Source organism: Seriola dumerili, unplaced genomic scaffold (genome assembly GCF_002260705.1).
Source record: "Seriola dumerili isolate Sdu_G_001 unplaced genomic scaffold, Sdu_1.0 BDQW01000025.1, whole genome shotgun sequence".
In the NCBI taxonomy this organism is placed as follows: domain Eukaryota; kingdom Metazoa; phylum Chordata; class Actinopteri; order Carangiformes; family Carangidae; genus Seriola; species Seriola dumerili.
In genome coordinates this window covers 23,283,125-23,307,230 of record NW_019174280.1, presented here as the reverse complement: position 1 = coordinate 23,307,230, position 24,106 = coordinate 23,283,125, and the positions used below count along the sequence as shown (strand labels likewise).

The 24,106-nt window shown below is 42.0% G+C and overlaps 1 protein-coding gene across 1 annotated transcript; it reads left to right on the top strand.

Annotated features, from left to right (window-relative positions):
- Window positions 1–639: 639 nt before the first annotated feature.
- LOC111237318 (CD109 antigen-like) lies at window positions 640–22,832 on the top strand. Its single transcript, XM_022766368.1, has 32 exons — window positions 640–782; window positions 1,866–2,032; window positions 2,124–2,152; window positions 2,944–3,180; window positions 4,102–4,227; window positions 4,399–4,438; window positions 4,560–4,641; window positions 4,769–4,862; window positions 5,175–5,316; window positions 6,030–6,139; window positions 6,362–6,640; window positions 7,356–7,457; window positions 7,860–8,033; window positions 8,565–8,717; window positions 9,539–9,628; window positions 10,067–10,136; window positions 10,253–10,370; window positions 11,165–11,282; window positions 11,506–11,619; window positions 13,140–13,358; window positions 14,800–14,941; window positions 16,437–16,613; window positions 17,719–17,800; window positions 17,890–18,118; window positions 18,667–18,838; window positions 19,061–19,251; window positions 20,394–20,549; window positions 21,247–21,312; window positions 21,743–21,879; window positions 22,021–22,177; window positions 22,267–22,369; window positions 22,630–22,832. Exons 1-32 carry the CDS (start codon window positions 640–642, stop codon window positions 22,830–22,832), a joined length of 4,422 nt encoding a protein of 1,473 aa, XP_022622089.1.
- Window positions 22,833–24,106: the final 1,274 nt, after the last annotated feature.

Below are 24,106 nucleotides of genomic sequence, written 5' to 3'. Positions count from 1 at the left end.
AACCCTGAGCTGGACATTTGTGGTCTTTACTGAAATATCTCAACAGCTGTTTGATGGATTGTCGTGATATTTGTTCCACACATTCAAACCCCCATCAGGATGAATTGTAATCACTTTAACGATCCTCGGACCAAGAATTTTAATTTGTCAAATGGTTTTTGAGATGTTGGTTTTCTGGTCTGGTTTTTTCCTTGGCTTCTTTTAACCTCAATCCCTGCTGTGAATAGTTTTTGTAGGGACTCTGTGTTCCAGTGAAAACTTAGCCTAGCTGACACTCATTGAACAGGGAGACTCTGGGCCCTCAGGTGTCGGGGTCCCTTGGGAGGCCGTCTCTGTTTCATGGGGTTTTCTCATCTTTTTCCAGCTCCATGCAGAAGCTGTTGAGCAGCAGGTGAAAGATCCCTGTGACTGTTTGACTCCGCAGCAGCGAGACTGAACCAGGACTGAGGTACAGACTTCATAAATCTTTATCACACATGAAATCACCGGCACATTTTCCTCTGTGGGATCAGTGTAAATATCCCATGTGTGGAAACACCCAGTCTCAGCTCTTAAACAAAGCCTCCCTGAGGGAATTCAAGTAAACTGACACGGGTTCAGTTCATCAGGTGGTGGGGGGTGTGGCCACCGTTTGCAGGTATGAAGGTTGTCGCTGACATCACCTGCTTCCAGAACAGAGCCAGACTTCGTGGAGCGAGGTTCATCCGTGACATGGCGTGTCTCCAGGTGTGGGGGTTCTTCAGCCTCATCGTCCTCTCCGCCGCCCAGAGCACCACACTCAGGTAAAAGGCAGGTCCAGGTAGAACCAGGGACCAGGCCTTTTAAAGGGCCTTCAATATCAAAACTGAGATATCCTATTTACAATGTTCAAATGTCAACCCATGTCTATATGGTTCATGCTTCATTAAAATAACATTTAATACAGATTTCACCCACATGTTGCTGAATTTAAGCAACTGATCACAGGTTAATATTGACAAAAGAAGAATTGTAATGTTAAATATATATATGAAAAGATAAAGTAAATAACACTTTTGCCTGAGGTGAAGTCATTTTTTATGCTTGATTAATGCATATTAAGCTCTTGTAATTATCCACATATATTTTTTATTATGTCAAATTATTACATCATTTGATTTGTAAAATAAATCACTGGTAATCACAGAGATTTGTCACAATTACAGTCGATGAAAAATTTACATTATCAAATAAAAAGTAGCATGAAATAAAAGTGTCACTTGGTAAAATGCTATTATGAAATAAAAACTGATTTTAAAAAATGATTTTTGAAAGGAAATTCCCTATAATTAAATGAATATGAATATCAATAATATAAAAATAAGGATGATGAATTTTTCTTATAAAAGTGAATTTTATTAGTTTGCTAAGTTATTTCATAATTTATTGGTTCATTAAGACGAGATGAGATGAGATGAGATGAGATTTTCCTTCAGTCCCACAGTGGTGAAATTTGTATTAGTATTACAGCAGCAAAGTGACAGAAAGAAAAACTGCAGAATGACAATATCATGTACTTAAAAAAGAGAAATAATTTAATAATATAATATGTACAATCAGAACAAAAAACAAAAAACGGCAGCAGAAAAGTGCTGAGTGTTAAATTACTGCACGTGGTGAATTGATTTATAAAATGAAAAAAATAATTTTGAGGTGATTTTTTATGTTATAATCACACTCAACAGTTTTCAGAGACACTGTATCTTTTCAATACAAAGTAGATCCACTGAAAACAGTGAAGTCTATTGGTTCTTAAGAATTTGTGAGGAGGAAACGTCCGTCTCCCTCAGACCTGCCTCTCCGCAGAGTGTATGAGTTCAACCACATGACTTCATGTGTTTTTCCAGCCCTGGCCCTCGGCCCTCCTACCTGCTGCTGACCCCCAGATTCCTCCGTCCTGAAGTCCCTCCATCAGTGTCGGTCTCCATCCTCACCACCTCACCGGTCGTTGTCTCTGCTCACGTTGTTCATGGAAACCAGACCGTGGCCTCGGAGTCGGTGACAGTCGAAGGAGGTAAATTATTTATTGTACTTGTATTCTCTGATTTAAATGCTCACAGTATAAAATAATTTAACACACTGTCAATTATTTTCTCTGTTTACAGGTTCAACTAAGCTGCTGACTCTGCCACCTGTAAGTATGACATACACATATATAAACATATTTTTTTATTTTATTATATATTATTTTTTATACTTTTAAATATCTTTTTAAAAAATATAATACATAATTCTATAATTATCTTTTTTCCCCACTGTGTTATTTATGGCTGTATTTATGGTTTCAAACCTGACAAAACAACTTGTGATCTGGGGCCCCCTGGTGGCCTCTGTGGGAACTGACATGAAATCAGTGTTTATTTAAATCCCAGAGGGGTAATTCAGGATTTGCAGCAGCACAGGACAGAAAAAAGTACAAGAATAAAAACTACTCAAGTAAATAAAATTAAAGTGAGAATACAAATTAAAAAAATGTAAAGTACTAAACAGCTGTTTCCTTCACTTTTCACCACCTGTCTCTGGTTTTATTTTCTTCTCTCAGTGGTGACAGGTTTCTTGCTAAATGAGCCCAGAACAATCAGAGACTGTGTGTTTTCACAGCTGGGAGGAGACGCTTTTCTTTGAAGTGTGAACTGATGCTTTTGAACAGAAACAGAGATAATCCAGTTAAAGTCGGGCAGATGTTGAGCAGCCTGTTATCTGCTCCACAGCTCACACCTCAGTCTGATGCCTGGGAAGTTTTAAATTCAGATTGGAACCAGCTCCTTCAGGTTTTTCACTTTCTCAGATTTGCATTTCTAAGAGAAGAAATCATCTTCGGTCCATTTTTCTTCACTGGCTTTTGCAGAATTTTTTGTCTCTTCAAAAGGTGTCGAGCGTCAGATTAATTTCTTGATTCAATTCCTCCATGTTGCGTCCCCGCAGATCCCCGACAGCGAGTCCAGCTACTGGCACCCCTACAGCCTGGAGGTCAAAGGTCACGTGGGTGGCATCCAAGTTTTCTCCAACTCAACAGAACTGCACTTTCACCCCAAAGGCTTCTCCACCTTCATTCAAACAGACAAGCTGAACTACCTGCCAGGGCAGGTGGTGAAGATCAGAGCGGTGTCCATTCAGCCCGACGGGAGGCCCTACACCAGCCCGGTGGATCTCATCATCACAGTGAGTCTGACGCCAGGACTAAGAGGTGTCCAGCACAGAATTTAGATATGTTGTTTTCTTTGTATTACACTATCAATAACTCCAAATATTCCCGCTCATACACATAAGTAATATATTTAAGTAGTATCACACGAGAGGGAGTGATACTGCATATGAGCACGGCTGTGATTCGGCTGTGATGTGGTCATAGGTACGAGGCCGCAGGCTGTTGTGTAATGCTTTTTTATACAACAGTTAGTTCCGACCAAGTAATGTGATTGGACAAGAGTCACTCCATGAGCGCTGATATAGAGTATAACAGCACTGGGACTTTTAACCACATGTATCACTCCGCTTCCCAGGTGTTGTATTGACCGTTAATCAGCGTCACATTAAAGGTCGTTATCTGTCTTAGATTGAAACAAACTTTACAAAGATGAAAATATTTCCAGAAATAACGTGAATTAAACGATGTGTGGTCGTCAGAGGAGGCTGAAGGGAAGAAGCCTGGATGCTTCAGCACACACCTGAGGTAACGTGTAGATAAAGCAGTTAGTTAGTGTGCACTGCGCAGGTCACAGCTGCTTAGAAAGGAAAAGTTCACCTAAAGAATATGAGAGACAGTAACAAGAGTGAATGGGACATTAATCTTTACAATATTCAACTTCTTAACAAACAAAATCTGTCGAAAAATATCCACCACAACAATCCATCATTCATGAGCTACAGGTATGAATGAGAGTCATCATCATCATCATCATCATCATCATCATCATCATCATCATCATCATCAGCAGCAGCAGCAGCAGCAGCTCTACATATGATGTTATGGCTGATGATGATGATGATGATGATGATGATTTTCATTATAGATTCATCTGCCGATCTACTGCTCGTGGATAATAATTACTTTTTTCTGTGTGCGTGTCCTCCGTGATGCAGGACCCGAGGGGAAACGTGCTCAGACAGTGGCTGTCCGTGGACAGCGTCCTCGGGGTCGTGTCCAAAGAGTTCCAGCTGTCTGAAAACCCTCCTCTGGGTGAATGGACCATTGTCACTGGAGTCAATGTAAGGGCGTTGGGTTTTTATAAGGACTGTAGGATGAAACATGTATGAACTCTAACAAGGAGGAAGAGATATGCAGTGTATGTTGTAATCAGTTTGTCCTGAGGGTGGCGCCAGAGCAAAGGTCATGTTGTTCCTTAAATCTAAAGGGTTTATCTTCTGTTTGTTTTACAGGGTGTTTCAAGTGGGAAGCATTTCAACGTGGCTCATTATGGTTTGTACATTGTTTCTGCCCCTATGTGGGCGTCTTCTTTCTGTTGTACAATTAAAGTTGAATTATTAAACACTCATATGTTTTTATTTGTTGTGTCTTCATCTTGTGTGTGTGGTTGCAGTGTTGCCAAAGTTTGAGGTTGTGATTGACGCCCCGGATGTCATTTATCATAAGGACAGTCTGCACGGCTCCGTCACAGCAAAGTAAGACCATTGTTTCATTCAGTGAAGTGTTGATACTTTTATTTACATGTTTGTTTAGTAATATTGATGATCTTGTTTGTGAGTGAGGCTTTATGATTATTTAAAATCATTGTGTTTTCATCCTCAGGTACCTGTACGGGAAACCTGTTCAGGGACGCATGAATATAACGTTCCTTCATCACTTTCATGGTATTGTAGAGGTTTATAATGAAAATAGAGAGGTTAGTAATTCTATTTAAAGGTTTAATTTGATTTGTCTGATGAATATATTGATTATTATTTGACTACAAGATGTAATATGTGTGGTATCCAGTGCTAAAACAACAAGCATATCAAAATACTTTTGGACTGATGGTCACAGGAAGTAAGAGTTTTGATGATGTCACCTTTACATGTGGAAACTTGACGTGGAAATTTATCATAATGTTTTTTTTAACGTTTTTTTGACTAATTAAAAAATATAATTAATAGATCAATAGATAATGAAAATGAAAGATATAAAAATTGAAATGAAAAAGTATTATTTAATTTAGATCGATGGCACCGAAGAATTCACGTTTGATGTTCCCACCTACAACCCCAGGAATCAGAGAGCTCTAGAAATGGTCTTCTATGATGAATACATGAATGACGAGTTCCTGACGATTCAGGTTAATGTGACTGAACACCTCACAGGTAATCAGCCTCACACTTATTTATGTGACTTCCTGTACATTGTTGTTTTTTAACACCAGAACATTATTCCTGGCAGTGTGGATAAAGCTTGGGAACAACATTTAAGGTCTGGTCACACCCAAATTTAAAATGGCATTCAACATGAATTTGCTCCTTGGGGCAAAGTAAATGGGCACAATGCTTTTAAATGTCCAAGTGGAATATTTAAGCTATCGTAACTTATTAGCACCATCACCTTTTATTTAACCCTCTTGTTAAACTGCTCCAAAACGGAGACGTGTTTTACAAACAGTTATTGTACAATGGCGCAAATAAGTCTTGTGATAAACTGTGTGAACTTAATGTCCTGTTAGCTACTGAGCTAACTGATAGTTAGCAAGCTTGTTAGCTTAAAGAGCTTTTATCTCATCCTCATTAAAACTCTTAAATTATTTGTAATCCTGAGAAAAAATGCAAGGAGGAATTGTGGCCAAGTAAGAAGAAAATAGAAACTAACAGATTAGCTAGCGTTTGCATGTCTTGGCTGGCTAGCATGTTAGCAGTTAGCTTGCCATATAGAGTAGGCTATTCACCAACCATCCTCATTGCCAGTTTATAGTTCTGTTATGTTTTGCTCACAGTTTCTGTTTATTAATCTACAGTGGTTTTGATGTTAATCAGATTTTACTGATGCTGTATATTATTGATCGTTGCTAATGCTTCTCATCTTTCAGGTCGCACATATCTCAGTACGACAAAGGTGTCTCTGGCAAAACACAAATATAAACTTTCCTTTGATGGTTATCCACAAATACTGAGACCCTCGTTAAACTTCACTGCCAGGGTAAGGAAAACAACATTTTTTATCAGTGTATCTCAGTGTATTTTTTCAGTGTTTATCTATTTAAGATCATCAGGAGGATTAATTGTGATGCACTTCCTCCACTTTCTTTGCAAATTTACATCTTCAAAATGCAGTAAATCAATAGATTTTACACACTGCTCTATATTTGTAAATAAAGCATATTGCCAATAGTTAAAAGTTAATAACCTCTTAATTTTGTAGCTGAAAATATGTACATACAACAATGAACCGCTGTCAATGGAGGATCAGCTAAAGATGGTTCAAATGTCAGTGATGCAACGAAAGCAAAGTCCGTGGAGTTGGAAAATGAACGAGATAGAAGAAATGATGCCTCGTTCATCACACGTGTCAGGCCCTTCGAGAACGCCTCCCCACCCAGAGGAGATGCCGCCTAAAGACATGGCGTTTCCTGTCCCTGCAGATGGAGTCATACCCCTCTTCATTCAAGTCATGAATGAAACTGAAACACTCACCATTGATGTAAGTAACAACATTAAAGACATGACAGTGTCACAGTTTAACTGATGTTTGGCGTATAATTTCCTACGGGAAAAATAGATTAAAGTCTTGTGCCGTAGTGGACTATTAAGATTAAAACAGTGATAATTTTATACAATTAATATTGTCACGGTTTGCCCTCACAGGACTGTTAATGTTGACTCTCAGTTTGAACTCTTTGGATTTCAACTCTTTATGTTTGGACATTTGTTCCTTTCCTGGTTTATTTTGTCATCACTTCCCTTGTGTGTCTCATGTTAGTTTTACTTCCTGTCTTTGTCCTGTTTCCCTCCAATGTGATTGTCTGTCCCGTTCTGATGTGTTTCACCTGTGTTCACTCACCCTTGTGTATTTAAGTCTCTGTCTTCCTCTCTGTCTTTGTGAGTTCGTCTGTTTTAGTTCCCTTGGAGGTTTTGCAACGTCCTGCAGTGTCTGCATTTGGGTCCGGCCATCCTCAATCTGACAAATATTTAACGTGGATTTTGAACACAATGCCTTGAGGGGATTCACTGAAATGTGAAGCAGTGTATCATCCTGCATTGAATGGAAACAAATGACAAATCAGTTTATGATTGGGTCAAAATCAAACTGCGATTTTCAAGTCAGCAGGAGATGCTAAAGAAGATTTTCTGTAAAACTATTTAGTACTAGCACAGAAAAGTAAAGTCTTTTTCACATATTCGTCACATGTTTTCAGGCTTCTTTTGAGGACAGCCAAAGCACTCTTCAGCTCTACAGAAGCTACACATCCCCCAGTCACTCCTACCTGCAGGTTCAGAAACCCGCCAGACCTCCAGAGGTAAACACATGGACAAAAGTCATTAAACATATTTTGTCGTTGGTGGGATGATATATCACCATCCTCTCTTCCTTCAGGTTGGTTCACCGCTCCTGCTGCACATTGAAGGGAATTTTCCAATAACCGAGATTCACTACATAGTAAGAAACTTATGATGATACTCAGCGAGCATGCTTCAATTATTTGTTTCTAATGTTTGTGTTTTCACACTGCATATGTTCAACAACTTGTGACACTTTGTCAACATAATCAACTAATAGTCAACTAATGTCATATTGATAAAGTTTATCATACAACTTTAGAAATGCACAGTATGTCAGACCATTTTACACCTCAAATATTCTAATATATCAGATTTATGCACTTTGAATAACAGTTTTCATGTGTTTTCTGTGTGTGAAGGTGAAGTCCAGAGGTCAGGTGGTTTCTGCTGGGAAGAGCTCAGGTGCTCTAACGTTGGTCCCAGAAATCTCCTGGGCTCCTCTGGCCTGCGTCATCGTCTACTGTGTCCATCCTGATGGAGAGATCGTCAACGACGTGCTCCAGCTGCCCATCACCCAAACTTTACGAAACAAGGTACAAAGTAGTATTTTAAATGGGCCTGGCAGTGTGAGTCTGATGACTGTGAGTATGATGTCATCAAGGTGGAAAAAAACAGTGAACACAAAAAGCAGAGTTCTAGTTGGCTAATGCTAACTAGCATTACAAGAGCAGCATTGTTAATTTGCTCAGACTGAGTCAAGGAGAAGCTTGTGACATGTTTGGAAAAAGAGGAAGTTAATGGATCAGTTTGACTCTCAGTCAACAGGCAGCTACAGAACAGGGGACGGACTGCCTCAATTAAATAACGCACCTACACAAATAAAAACATACGTATTAAGATGTGTGAAACTAACCCCTACTTACTCTTTAAATAAATTCATGATTTTGTGTGGTGACAAGGGGTTTTACAGTACGGTCTTATAGACTTAATTGTCTTGAAGTTTGATCATGTTATAATCCAAAAACAAAAGAATTCAACACTCATTAACATGTTTCACCTCTGCAAACCAGTTTTCTGGAGGAAAATCAGATGGCTACTATACCTGATGCATCTGTGATTGGCAGGTGTCTCTGAGCTGGAGCAATACTATGAGCAGACCAGCTGAAGAGGTCACACTGAGGGTCGCGGTGGAGGAGCCCGGCTCTCTGGTCGGGATCCTGGTGGTCGACAAGGCGACGCAGTGGACGGGATCACGCAACGACATCACCAAGGAGAGGGTGAGAACGACTGCTGACTCACTGCTGAGGCACAGCTTTATTGATTTAGTTGATTCTGACTCTGATAAAGGTAAAGATGTTAGTGTTCAGTACTTTGGTTTACGACCAAACACCTTCCAAACTGACCACATCCCCATCAACCTCTGCTGTACTTTGTTTTGAGCTAATTAGATAGCATTAGCGTGCTAACCTGAAGATCATGAACATGGTAAATGTTATAGCTAAACATCCTCATGTGAGCATGCACAATGACCATTATTGTGTGTTAATCAATAATGATCCTACAGTTGCTATTTGTCATCATGGGATTCATAAACCTCTTGACTGAAGTTATGATGTATTTATTGACCTGTTATTGATCATTTTCTCACAAACACTGACGGTGAAGCAGCTGACTGAGTCTTCAGTCTGAGCCTCAGTCATAGAGATGAATCTAGGAGCCTTGACTCACGTGTTTCTTGTCTTGTAAGGACCGTGGTCTGTTTGTTGGTCATATAACAGTGAACACCAGCAGCTTCTATAACTCCCCGGGGTCTTCTCCGGTTTAATATTTTCTAGCAGTAACACATCTCCAACTATATGTCCATCACCCTCACACCCTTATTTTTCTGGTATAACCTCCCCTGCAGGTGCACCTATGAAACCCAATCTGCTGCCCCCCACCCCGGTATCAGTTCAGCGTGAATGAAAGCACCATGAACTGCTTCATCCCAGCTCGGTCAAACTGGTTTTAAACAATAAGTGCTCTTTTTGTGTCCCGCTTAGTGTTGTTGGTCTTTGTAGTCTGTGACAATAGGATGTTGCCGGTGTTGCTTTCACAGGTGCTGGAGGAGATTAACGAGTACGTTGGTTCCGCGGCCGACGCCTACTCTGACATGTTGACAATGGGAGATCCATACTCTGTCTTCAAGGTTAGCTTTTGTTTGTTTTCAGAACAAAGTCTTGATCTAGAGTGTTACTTTAAAAGATAACGATAGATACCCTGTTTCCATCAGAACTGTATGTCAATTAATGAAATAGCTCAGTGTCTGCCTCCCCTTAAACCAGTCCTCCAATAAAATAATAAACAGGTGTGACCACCAGCTTTCCCAGTTTCTGAGTTATACATATGTTCCTTCTAATACATCATTGGAATAATGATAATAAATCTACTACTAACTACTAATAACTAGTGTTCATTGTGTTCTTAATTTATTTATTTAAATTTTTAGCAAAGTAATCATGGCGCACCTCAGCTCAGAATGTAAAACTTTGTTCATGTAAATAGAACCTGTGGCTGCAGCAGCTGTTGAAGGTATTTGAAGTATCTGGAGTGAAGTGTGTTTCACGTCTTCCTTGTCTTTGTGCAGACATGTGATCTTGTGGTACTGACTGATGCCTGTTTACATATGATGCAAAATCCGCTGAAGCCTGTATTTCGTAAGTTTTAATAATCAACATTATTCAAAAGCTTGCCTGCCTCTCACACTCAATTAAATATTACGACAAATGCGACTATGCAAATCTAATATAACTGACGCTCATCTTCCAAACAGCAGGGGAGGGAATATATGACATGGAGCAGACAGACGGTCCTCATGTACAGCAACAACAGGAGCCACGAGAGCGGTGGAAGTTTCCAGAGACCTGGATATGGCTGGATACCAACACAGGGTGAATCTCTTCTCATTGTTAGGGAGGAATTTTAAACGTCTACATAGATTGTAGAAGATGGACATAATGTCAAGTCACTTATATGGTACTTTAAACTGTTACCAGATGCAGCTATGTGTGTTCACAAGCCCAAAAATGTAACTTCAACGGTCTTCAACGCTTTTGATTGCAGTCATTAAAGTCATAACCCTAGTCTCCTCTGAAAGGTACCTCTTTAAACTTTGCAATCAAAAAGTCAAAAGGAGTATAAGAGATACTAAACCAAAGTTACAGAGACTCAAACATGATAGAAATGGCATAAAAAGCCAATATAAAGCATGTTATAGTACTTTTTGTGAGGAAAACAACTTTGGAGAAATTCTCTTGAAGAAACTCTGTGTCAGCAGCTGTTTCAGTGATGAACGAATACAATCAGGAGACTTGAGGCTTTCAAACAAAGTATAATTTGTCAAGGTTGTGTGAAGGTTAAGTCCTTTACAGACCACAACACACAAGGAGAGCTACTACGGCCAAAGTGTCCCATGGGTGCGACCAGAAAAACTGCAAAATGCGTCTCTATGCAGATGATACCCCTGTTTATTCTAATAAGATTAACAAGCCAACAATGAGGTTTACTGCAAAGAAAACTACAAAAAAACTTAACGATCAGCTCAACCTGCAGTCTGCAATGAATCTCATGACTCACTGACACCAAACTTAATACCAAAACATGAGGTATATGACATAGATGCTGCACCCTTTGGTTTTAAACTATTGTTTTATATTACAAATCATGTTTCTTGTCTTTATCGCAGTAATTCAGACACAGCAGAGATAACCCTGACTGTACCAGACACCATCACAACCTGGACTGCCACCGCCTTCGTCATGTCTGAGAACCTGGGTCTGGGCATCGTAGAGAGGCCAGCACAGGTATTTATATCACTTCAGTGACTTCCCCTAAAATACATAATAATGCTCCTTATTTTATTACTTTGAAAATTTGAGTTATTTTCTTATTTCTATTCAGACTTGTATTATACAAGAGCACATAAAAGATTTATAAATACTTCATTCAGTTGTTAGTATTCAGGTTGTATATTGCCCTGTTAGTGTTAACACCTGCTGAGGTCGTTTCCATGTGACGTCCCTGCAGCTCACAGTGTTCCAGGATTTCTTCCTGTCCTTGAATCTGCCGGCCTACATCATCCGAGGAGAGGAGCTGCTGCTGGAGATCATTCTGTTCAACTACCTCCCGCAGGACCTGGAGGTCAGTCTGCTGCTCCTCACACAGCTGGGCTGGATGACAGAGCAAAAAGCAATCAGGACACAAACACACTCACTTACACGTCCAATGACACGATACAAGTAAATTTCAAGTGTGTGGATGGAAACCTGGAAGAAGACTTAGCAAGGGCTGTGTCCAAAATCACTCCTTATTTACTACATAGTGCACTAAATTTACCCTCCACCATTTAATTTGATTTTACAGATTGTGAGTGTGTAATTTATGATCTACATGAAGCACTTAAAAATCACAATAAGAAAACAACTCTCCATGACAATTAGTTCTGTTAATGCACGTGCTTGTATTTTATAGATGGAAAATTTGCTGTTGTGTGTGAATGATGATGAAAAATGATGATTCATAAATGTGACTGAGTGATTGAAGATTAATGAGAAGGCTTCCCAATACATACAGTTTATCTCAACAGTACACGAGGATACCATTATTAAACACGTCCAAGTGACAAAGACAACATAAATAAAACTCCATAATAAAAAAGTAGAATATATTATTATATTATATTTATAAAGTCCTGGTTATAATTTTATTTTAAATGTGGAAATCCAAAACTTTTCCCCTCAGACGTCATTTCTCAAGTCTCCTCATTTAATGGACTGAGGGATCATCACCCACGCTCCAGCTCCATCAGGGTTATTCCCATGAATATTTTTACAGTGTTTGGCTACCCACGATTCCTCATTGCCGTTTCTCAGGGGACCACTTGAGATAGAGATGCTAGAAGATGAAGTAAAAACAGGCTATAAAAGGGAAATAGGAAATAGTTGAAGATAAAAGTGAGCAGTCTTCGGGGATTCGTGACGTCATCATTTCTGTCGGGGGTAGTCACGCCATGAGTCATAGAGGAATATCCCCCAGAGGAGTCGGGTCAGTCTGGTGGTGCTGAGGGAGGAACAATGGTTGAACATGTGGATCGATGTGAATGGATCTCTCCATTTATTCACTCTCTGTACTTAAAGAAAGAATAAAGACGGACAGTCCTCCTGACTGGACGTTTACTTGCCAAAGAGGCTACACACACCTGATGTTCATCCAGCTGTTTTAAAAGATGTATGTCCCTGTGACCATAAAAGGCAGAATGAAAGTGATGTTTGATCTGTTTACTCTAACCGTGTGATATATGTCACTGTGTACCGACAGCAGGTGTTTGATTACAGGTGACTAAATCTGGTTCACAGGGTCAGTGAGGTTGTTTAGGCGTCAGGTTGCTGCAATCTAACGTAGCATCAGTGGTTTTAACGCCGTCTGCTGTTTCCTCTGAGGACATGAGACAGACATGACCCAGGAACTCTTTAATCTTCAAATCCTCCAACACATAAAAGCTTCATAAAAGCTCACATCAGCCCCTCAGAGAGCTGTTGTTCTCATAATTACTTCTTTAATTTGATATTTGGTTACAACAACATGCTTCTTTTGTTTCCTCCCTCGCTCTTTGTACTTGGTTCAACGTGATCTGGGTGTCTTCTCTCGCTCTTTGTTGGCAGGTCATGGTGATTGTCGCAGAGAGTGGCGCCTTTGAGTTCGTCTTCCCGGACAACGAGGAGCTCTCCATGCCCAGTGTTCGTCGGGTGTCTGTAGGGAGAGAGAGCGGGACGTCCGTCCTCGTTCCCATCAGGCCGCTGGTCCTCGGAGAAATCCCCGTCTCTGTGAAGGCCGTGTCGTCTGCGGCGTCTGACTCGGTCCGAACGACGGTGCTCGTCAAGGTGCTAATTAGTACTTCTGTAGTTATAACCTAATATATATCACAAATAAATCCCTTATTTATCTCTTATTTTAGAAACACTTTACTTTAATCCCCATATTTGGCATTTATCAGCAGTATGTAAGTGTGGAAGGAATAGTTCAACAATCTGGGAAACACACTTCTTCTTTTCTCTTTTTCTTTTTTTGTCTCTTTTTTTTTCTTGAAGAAAAATATTATATAAATAATCAGAAGACAAAACAATAAACACAGATCAAACTTAACACAGTAAGTCACACTAAACAAACCGAATAATGAACACAAACACAATATGACAAATTAAATAAGATATTAAAGGATAAAATAAATACATAAGAAACCAAAACAAACTAAGGCAAAATAATTCAGATTTTTTATTTTTGGCTCGACACAACAGGAGAAATATTTATTTTCAAAGCTGCTGATGTGGATTCCTTGAATATCAGTCAATATATAATGTTTAATAAATGTGTATTTATTGTGGAAGGATATATGATGAAGTTAAAAAAAAACATTTAAATGCGAAAAGTTTGTTGAATTAGAAGAGGAAACACACTTCTTTGTTTTGTTGCTGAGAGTTAAATAGAGAAGATTGATACCACTCATATGTCTTTATGCTAAATATGAAGCTAAGGCCAGAAGCGCGTTAGCTTAGCTTAGCATAAAGACTGGAAACAGAGGTAAACAACTAGCTTTTTTTTGTTACATAAACACTAATTCATAATGGAAAATAATAAGACTTGATTTTTGTTTTATTTTGAAGGATTAAATGCTCCTTCATGGTTTCCTGTGCTTCTCAGGTCCATAAATCTGTTGTCATCAAACTAAACTGCTTCTCATGATCGTGTCGTCACATGACCCAAGTGTGGAACAGCGCTGATGAAGTTTTACAGGAACTGAAGATATGATCATATTCATAGTGACGTTCCTTCTCATACTGTTAAATTTTGACAACTGAAGCGTCCAAACACCAAAATTGAAGAAAAGTCAGGAAAGATGTTGTTAATGATCTTGTGACCCGTCAGATTTAAGGGTGAGCAGCAGATTAAGAACCACTGGTTGTGTGTTTCACACTGATACGAGCAGAAGCTGCTTCCACTTCCATTAAAATCTGATGCTTTTAACTGAAAGTGAGGCAGCCTGTGAGGCGAGAGGTCAGAGGTTCAGTGTCTCTCTCAACCAAACGTCATCGCCAGTGAGAGCTGAACGTGTCAGATTGTGTTTATTGGCGTGTCCGTCAAACTGTCGCAGCTCCAAAACAAACAGAGAGAAAATCTTCCACTGAAATCGAACCTCATCTGCTGCTCCACTGTAACCCGAGAAATCTTGATCTCGTTTTACAGCTCTGCCTTTCCCAGAAATATTACTCACCGTGGTTTGTTTGTGTGTTGTGCGTCCATTTCTCACGCCTGTGGATTCTGCAGGCCGAAGGACTCGAGCAGTCGTTCTCCACCTCGCTGCTGTTTGAGCTTTCTGCATCGCAGTCGAGCCTCTCCAGACGCGTCACGTTCACCTTCCCAGCAGATGTGGTGGAGGGCAGCGAGAGAGCCTCAGTGACGGCCGTCGGTATGTAAACACACCGAGGAAGAACCTTGAGTCACAACCTGGGAAAACAGATTCAGGCTCAGACGCCCTGAGGTCTCAGGCTGATTCCTTTAAACAACAGAGCGAAAGAAAGCAATTGATTTCCAACTAGCAACAGGATTAAAATATATCTCAAAAACACAACGTATGATCCAAAGTTCAGCTTGTTTTTCCACTCAGCCATTAAACTACTGGCCCAAAAGTGTGTACACATGACTCTGATACTGTGACTGCTAAACATATATGTATATCACCAGCTAGCCCGGCCTTTCACCTCACTTTCCGATACCGAGTCACTGTGAAGTCCAGGCTGCTCAGAGGACGTATTATAACCTTATGTCTTGTAAACTGAGACTCTTGGCAAGACTTGTTAGTAAACCGCTGTTAATGCTAACGTTAGCTATGTAGCAATAGCAAAACTTACACATAGCCAACAAATAGCTCCTTTAAATGTTTAGAAATAAGGTTTTAAATGCAAGTTTCTGTCCCATTTCTTTACTTAAGTCACAGAATACTGTAAAATGAATGTCCCCTCCTCCTCCTGTTAGTTAATTTTATTGTGGCTTAGCCTTAATTAAGAGTAGATGTAGATGAAAGATTATTTTGACAACTCACTAGTTTGCAGAAATAAAGGAAACCACCATGTGAAAAATAAAGTGAAACCATATGTAATTAATAGATACAGACATAATCCACTCTTTGTTGTTGAAGTTGGAATAAACTCAAAACTGAGAGACAACACAAACCTGCAGTTTGTCACACATATGGACTCCAGCATGTTTGAAACAGCAGACACACACGTGTGCTAAACAACACGGGTTATAATAACCAGAGGTAGTTTCTTCATGTTTTAGGGCGATGAAAACACGAAACACACGTGTTCAAACAGCAAGCTGCGCGGCGGTACTTTTCCATGTAACAAGGTGCAGACGTGCAACATGAAAACACATGTGCAACTCCACATGCAGCAGCAGGCTGAGCTCACACTTTTCCCGTGTTGAACATGGAAGATATTTATTGACGATTTCGTGATGTTAAAGGTTAAGTGTCGTGTCAGGAGCGACGAGGAGGAACCCTGTGATGAGGCAGCTGGTCGTTGATGTGATCGGTGGAAAGATGACTTCACACTCTGTGAGGTTTCTTAGATACAGTTGGCCTTGTGAGACAGAGTTTACAGCTGACACATCCAATCAGATGAGAGCAGCCAGCTGATCGACACGAGAAGACGGAGGAGAAACAGCAGCTCTGTTCAATACACACTGATGTGAAATAAGCTCTGATACCTACATTAGTTATTGTGCACTGCAGCTTTAAGACCTGAATATCCAGGGTTGAGCGTGCATAGATAATTGAATAAACATTTACATTAAAACAAACATTTAAATAAACATTTAACTGGTGCTGATGGGTTGACTGACTCTTCTCCCCCGGTGCTTCTCACCGTGTCCTAATTTCTCTGGTTTCCATGGCGACGAAGGCGACATCCTCGGCCCGTCCATCAGCGGCCTGGACTCTCTGATCCAGATGCCTCATGGCTGCGGCGAACAGAACATGATCAACTTCGCGCCAAACGTCTACGTCCTGCAGTACCTGAGCGCTACGGGACAGACGAGCCAGGACGCCACGGACAGAGCCGAGGACTTCATGATGAAAGGTAGATTAGGACGTGGATTATGTCAAGGTAACATACTCGTGAGTCATAACCAGCTCTGAGAAGAGCAGAAGAGGTCGTGTTCACATCCACCAAACCTCAGAAAGGTACTGGATACAGAAAAATCCATGAAATAAATACTGAGATTCACAGCTTCCCTTAATATCAAAAAACGTAATTATTATTGCCACTTATAGGTGTCGGAAAAATAGTAAATATTTGTATTAGTATTAGGTTGTGCTTTTCAAACTGAATCTAAAAATGTGTGTACCACATGTGTGTGTGTTCAGATGAGATGTTACGTTGTAAAAAGGCGCTCGCTGTTTGCCAAGTTGCAATTCTTGGTAGTTCCACAGGGTGGCGCCAAAGTAAGAAATTTACAAATGTAAAAACTTAATTTCTAACATTGATGTCCAGGTTCAAGGAGCTGTGAACACACCAGTAGGTTGTTTTTGTTTTAACTGCATTTACAAAAACGTTAAGTGCTAAAACCTGCAGTTCCTCTAACGACCACTAGAGTCTGGCTCCAACAGTGAGTCAGTCCCCATAGACTCCCATGTTAAAATGTCCAATTTTACGGCAGACAACATGTTTACAGCCTGTTACAAAAACTGTTTTGGTCTCTCGGGCTAATTTCACCTGTATATATAACTCACCTGATTACATTTTATTAAGACTAAAGTTATGGAGGATTAAGGGCGTGGCCTCTTTGAGTGACAGGTGGGTGAGCGTATGTAAATCTCAGCTCCACACTCGCCCCTCCTCTTTGTCCATTTTTTGGATTAGCTGGGAGTTAGGGGGCGAAGTCACATGCTGCCAAGATGGTGATGGTGAAGCAGCTCACTCTGAGCTTCAGAAACCTGTGGTTGACGTCACAGAGGTGTCGTCCATCTTTATTTACAGACTGTGATTTAAACGAGTTTCTTTAGGATTGTGTATTTCTACTTTTAACAACACAGATAAACGAGTCACTCAACTAATATAAAAACAAGCTGTTTGATTCGACATAATTCACAACTTGATTTACTGAGACAGTTTTTGTTTCTGAGTAAAATAATCATAATTTGATGTGACTTCCTGACATACAGTATATCCTGTTCTTCCTCAGGTTACGAGCGACAGTTGTCCTATCAGAGAGTGGACGGCTCCTTCAGCGCGTTCGGAGACCAGGACTCATCCGGAAGCACCTGGTGTGTTATAAAGTTCACGCATGTAGCTTGAAATGTGGACAGCTTGCAGCTTTTCACAAACACTGATGAGAGAAACTCTGTCTCCGCAGGCTGACGGCGTTCGTGCTGAGGTGTTTCCTGCAGGCGCGGCCGTTCATCAGCATCGACGCCAACGTGCTGCACAAAGCCGCGGCGTGGTTAGGATTCCAGCAGGGGGCTGATGGGAGGTTCGAGGAGCCCGGCCGGGTCATCCACACTGAGCTCCAAGGAGGCCAGGACGGCCCCGTCTCCCTGACAGCCTACGTCCTCATCGCCCTGCTGGAGGACACTGACATGAGGGTGAGAGTCGATGCGTCCGTCAGTCTGTTTGTTCAGCGCCGCTCAGTGCTTCATACACCGACAAGCTGATGAGAAGATAATAAACAATCCTAGATACATTTAGATAGAAGTTATTTCTATATTTTTCGCCTCACCCTGTGGCTCCCAGCCTCAAGAGTCACATACAGCTTCACTCAGACAGGAGGAAGTTAGGGACTATTTTTAGCGGCGGATTGATCCACATTTGATTCTGAGGTGAGTATTTGGTATTTATCTTTTCTCTACCGAAGACAAACAGTTAGTCTTACACTCTCTGACCACATGTAACAAAACGGCCAACTGTCTGTTAACCCCACAGGGATCAATAAAGTTTGATCTTAATGAGCAGTCTGTAACAACATGGAGTGGACAAACTAATGTGTCCACAGATGTGTTTAAACACAACCTCCTAACAAGACCGACGTTCTCAGGTCCAAAGATGTCGCCTCATCACGCCGCGTCTTTATGCTCTGATCTCATAAGTGCCTTTGAAGTGATGACGCGCTGCTGCCCTGTTCTCTGTCTGTCAGGCTCAGTACGGCAGCCAGGTGTCAGCGGCCCTGCTGTTCCTGGAGACTCGTCTGGCTCTGGGCGTCTCCAGTAACTACAGCCTCAGCCTGCTCGTCTACGCCCTGGCTCTGTCCGGCAGCTCCAGCGCCGACACGGCTCTCAGTGAGCTGATTGGACGAGCTGAGATGAGAGGTACGGTAACAGCTGATGTGTGTTTAAAGGAATAGTTCTACAATTTGGGAACTGCCCTTATTTACTGTCAATATCAACATCAGGTCTGTGCATTAAGCTTGGAGATGGAGCCAGGATGCAATTAGCGTAGCTTAGCATAAAGACTGGAAGCAAAGGGAAACAGCTAGCGACTTCATATTTTAAAGATGGCTGCATTTCTTCTGTCTGTCCTCTGTGATTTAGACGGCGTGCCGACGTGGTCCTCCCCAGATGTCGGCCTGTCGTCGTCGTGGCAGCCTCGCTCCGCAGACGTGGAGATGGCGTCCTACCTGCTGCTCGCTCAGTACAAACTGGGTCACGTGGCGGACGGTCTCGGCCTCATGAAGTGGCTCAGTCAGCAGAGGAACCACAGGGGAGGATTCGGAAGCACTCAGGTTCAGATCTTGAAATTCAATAACAGAATTACATCAACACGGTCTCATAAAACATGATGATGTCAAAACAAATCATTTGCACATTTACACTAGTTTTAGTTTCAGTTGTTTGGTTTTTATCTCAGCTGATTCCAGTAAGTAAAACAAAAACAATGGAGTTAAGACAATTTCATATCATTAATACGATGTTTTAAATGTGTCAATATAATTTACTTTATTCATTATCGACAACATGAACACACACTGTAGTTTATTTTGTCCCACACACACACACACACCCTCATGCTGCCCCAGATACTTGCTAGAACACCAAATGTGAATTAATCCGATGCTGAAAATAGTCCCTAATAAGTGCTCTATGGCACAAACTGCAGTGACCATGGGGAAGGAACGGTGAATCTTGGCATCGAAAATAAAACCTGAACAGAAAATAATAAAACAGGCTTAAAAAAAATACAATCTTACAATCTTATTATCTTGTTAAATTTTGATCATTTTTGATGACCAACTGCAGAGAGGTTCACCCCCCCATCACCTCCGTCTTACATGTGCATGTGCATCCTTGTGGCTTAGAACGTCGGATACAAACATCAGAACAGAAAGTGAACTTTATTTAAGGATGTAAGTTTGTGCAAATGGAGAAATTCCCGTATTTGTCATTTCAGCTTCAAACTGTGGTTCGTGTCACATCAGAGGGAGTTTGTGGCCGTCTGAGCATGTGGTGACTAAAGGATAATTAATCCCTCAGCACGCATGGACACAAACATGCATGACAGATGCTACAGAGAAACAAAAACATCTAAATAATGTGTCAGAGGCTCCAGATACAGTGCAAGGAATAAAACAGCTTTTTCTCAGGAAGACAAATTCCTCCATTTGTCCACAGATGCACAGACACATGTGAAACGGCAGAAACGCAGCTCCACTCTCACACACACACACACACACACACACACACACACACACACACACACACACACACACACACACACAGACAGACAGACAGACAGACACACAGACAGACACACAGACAGACACACAGACAGATGTACACATCTGTAAACAGGAAATCAGCAGCAGGATATCAAAGCAGAACATGTTGGAGCAGATGTGTGAGGCTCCGTCTTCTTCTCGTCTCTCAGGACACCGTCGTGGCTCTGCAGGCTCTGTCCACGTTCGCCGCTCTCGGCGGGTCTCACGACTTCGACCTCACCGTCAGAGTGAACACTGACGCCTCAACCGCCCCCGCCTCCTTCCACATCCACGGGGGCAACCACCTGCTCCAGCAGAGTCAGCAGGTACACAGAGACACGCTTATCATTCAGACCTGAGCTGAAGCAACATGCAGCAGCATCTGGGAGCGAGACAGTGCAGCCTAAAGATTACAGCGTCTGGTTTGTGACCACCTTAAAAAGAGGTGAAGTCCATCACAGGTCATGTGCTCTCTAGTGTGTGAGGAGCTCGACCAAAACTAGATTTTTCCTTCTCAGGTTGTTTTACCCAAAGTTAAAGTCAGAAATATTCATTCTCATTTTTATGCCTTTAATCGTGTCGCGGCTGTTCCCTGGTCTGCGAAAAATGCCCAATCTCGCAAGGTACAGGAAGGTGATAAGAAGACTTCCTGGTTCCGCCTCTTTAACTAGATCGGCACCAAAGTTTAATGGGTTCTTCCCTGGCCCCTCCCCCATCCATCTACCGAGTTTGGAGCAAATCGACTCTGGACTTTTTGTGTAATCCTGAAGAATAAACTGAATGTAGATCCAACACAGTAAATAAAAGTATGTCAGACCAACCATCAGTCAGCTTTATTACCAGCTGCTAATAAAATGAAACTTTACAGGTTAAAGGTTCCTTTAAGGTTCAGACCAGATTCCACATTTAACAGACGACTATTGAGTATTTTTTCTTAAATCTGGAGTTAAACGTTCGGACTGAACTGATGTGGAGGAAGGACACAATAATCCGGAGGCTGCACTTTGTCTCATGTTGTTCCAGATCCAACCGGAGGAGGAGCTGCACCTGGAGGTGACTGCAGAGGGTCGCGGACTCGCTCTGGTTCAGGTACCGGGACAGAAATCTGCTCACTTTAATGGAAGCTGCTGTTTCTCAGTGGTACAGAAGGAGTTTCTTACCACTGAATTTAGATCCTTAGAGTTTAAGAAAACACAACAAAGGTGAAATAAAAAAGAAGATTTAAAGGGTCTCTGACGCAATTCATCCTGCCAATGTTTTTCTAAAATCTGTTTTTTTAAATCCGTCCAAAAAATGTTCGTTTCGTCGAGTGTTTTCCTTTATTCGGATGATTCTGTCTCTCCTGTTGGGAAAGTGTGAAGCTTTAATTGAAACAACCATTTGCAGGAAATCAGAATCATTCATGACTGACGACGGTAAACGTTAGAAAATGTCAGAACAGAAGGACTGAGCTGCTCAGTGTTTGATCCTTCACTTGTCCATCAGTCTCAGTCTGACCCCCCCCCTCCTCCCCCCGCAGCTCAACGTGTTTTACAACATCAGGAATGAGGAGCTGACGAGGAGGAGACGAGAGGCCGGCGGACACGAGGCATTTCATCTCTACGTCGAGCTGTTCGACACAGAAATAGACTCAGCACATCTGTACATCTGCAGCAGGTGAGCAGCTGAAGATAATCTGACACTGGAATATAAAGTCTGTTCCTGCAGTGACACAAAGATAAATCCTGTTGCTTTATTGACCCAGACAAATCAAACTTCCTATTGTCTCCACATTGTTGCGTCGCCCCCCCCCCGCAGCCTGAGGGGGGATCTGGGTCTGAATGCGACCGGCATGGCGATCCTGGAGGTCGGCGTGCTGAGCGGCTTCAGTCTGCCTCCTGACGGCGTCCAGACCGACAGGGTCGTGAGGAAAGTGGAGACCCGGCCCGGGAGCGTCATCCTGTACCTGGACTCAGTAGGTGTCACTGAAACGTCCCGTGTCTGACTGTCGCCTCTCTGTGTGAAGAGACTGACCTGAATTTAAAAACGTACACGTGTTTCCAGGTGACGACAGACGATCTGTGTCTCGTGATTCCTCTGGTCATGGAGCATAAAGTCGCCAAAGTCCAGGAGGCGACGGTTCTCATCTATGACTATTATGAACCCAGTAAGAGCACAGTCCACAGATCATCTTTTCTACATTATTGTCACAGTCTGAGCTTCGACTCTTGTGATTATATTTCTTCTGTTGCACCTTCCTCTCCTGCTGTTGATGGTTTACTGGCGCTGACCGGAGACTTGATGAACCGACATTACATTTTCTCTTTCCGATCGTCTCGAAGTTCAGTCAAAAGTAAATTTGGAGAACTAGGAGGCATGAAAGTTACCTCTGACCTCTGACCTCTGACCTCTCGCTCCTTCTTCCAGGACGGAGGACGGCGCGGACGTACAAATCGGAGTGGAGGAGTGACATGTCCGCCTGCTCGTTCTGCGGTGAAGACTGCAGCGAGTGCAGAGTGGACGGACGCTTTGAGCTCAACGCTGCGTCGCACAGCTGCCGCCACTTCCTGCTGACCAGTTCAGCTCCCGCTCTGCTCCTCCTCTTCGTCACCAGCGTCTTCGGGGTGTAAATAAAAGTAAAGGAACCCCAGTTCAGGCTGTAGATGTGTGAATTTGTCAGCGTCAGTCACATTTCTACAGCAGTGGAAGTGGCTGCGTTTATACGCACGTGTCACATGACTGCTTTTTCCACTGATTATTCACGTCACATCATCACAACTAGTTTGCAGACAATATGAGATGTACACAATTAATATGGAGTTTTCCCTGTGTAAACATATTTACATTCAGCATGAAGGTCGGCCCGTCTTCTTCAGAGCTCCACAGAACTTCAGGATCCAATAATTTCATATTTTTGATTCAATCAAATCACTCAAACAATCAAGTGTCAAAACTTTGCTCGTACTAAACCCACTGAGAATCAACACCCACGCTGCAGCAACAAACGATGATGTTGCTCAGTAACTGCTGGAGGTGGAGACAACCAGCTGTTCGCTAACACGCCAGTCAAAACAACGTGAGTTTACAGTTTAACGATGATGTCGTCACGTGTCGCCCAGTCGTGGGAATCTGCTTTGTGCACCATTAAATCATTAATAAAATATCCTTTGCAGCTTTATTTATTTTTTCCGTCAGGAGAAGCGCGTTAGCCAAATTGAAAGCACCCATTGTCCCGGTGCCTGCGTTACCCACAATGCAACTCAACCACCGACAGTTGGGTCAGAGATTTGGCTACAGGTGTGGGGGTCTGGTAAATTCACTTCCTTCCTGTTCACACCCTCAGATTTCTTTTTGCTTTTCAGACTGGTGGTGTTGAGACCGACCGACGCGCCTCAGGTGTTTAAATGATCGACAGGTATCAGAATATTACTTTCATGTTCCCAGCTCCACCTCCGCTCTGCTGAGCTGAGATCTGGTCAGAGGTAAAACAAGACAAAAAAAAATGCACAATGAAAAAAAGTCTCTAAAGTCTTAATGTTATGTAATTTCCTCGTGACCCATTGGAAGTGTTTCTGTGGTCCACAGAGGGGGTCCTGAGCCCCAGGTGGAGAACCAGCTGTGACAGACTCCCAACAATCAATTTGAAAGATTTACTCGTGGACGTTGACCTCGGTCGGCGAAGTTGCTTTAAACGGACTGTGACAGGAAAAGCATCCAAAACACAGGCAGGAGCGGCACTCGACTCAAAGGCCTCCCATAAATCTCCACACTAAAGCAGGTATGTTCCCTCACGGTGCCGCGGCGCGATAAATCCCCGCGACAATCAAAGCGATGGAAGCGTAAACATTAACGACACAGCGCCATAACTTCAAACAATCCCGCCGTGATGGAGAGCTTCGACGTT

What these genes read in the sequence shown, in the direction of transcription:
- LOC111237318 (XM_022766368.1), top strand. Translation starts at nt 640, where the DNA reads ATGAAGGTTGTCGCTGACATCACCTGCTTCCAGAACAGAGCCAGACTT. An exon ending in AGCTGCTGACTCTGCCACCT is followed by an intron (nt 2,153 to 2,943) that starts GTAAGTATGACA and finishes GCGTCCCCGCAG; the next exon opens with ATCCCCGACAGCGAGTCCAG. An exon ending in GCGGACTCGCTCTGGTTCAG is followed by an intron (nt 21,313 to 21,742) that starts GTACCGGGACAG and finishes CTCCCCCCGCAG; the next exon opens with CTCAACGTGTTTTACAACAT.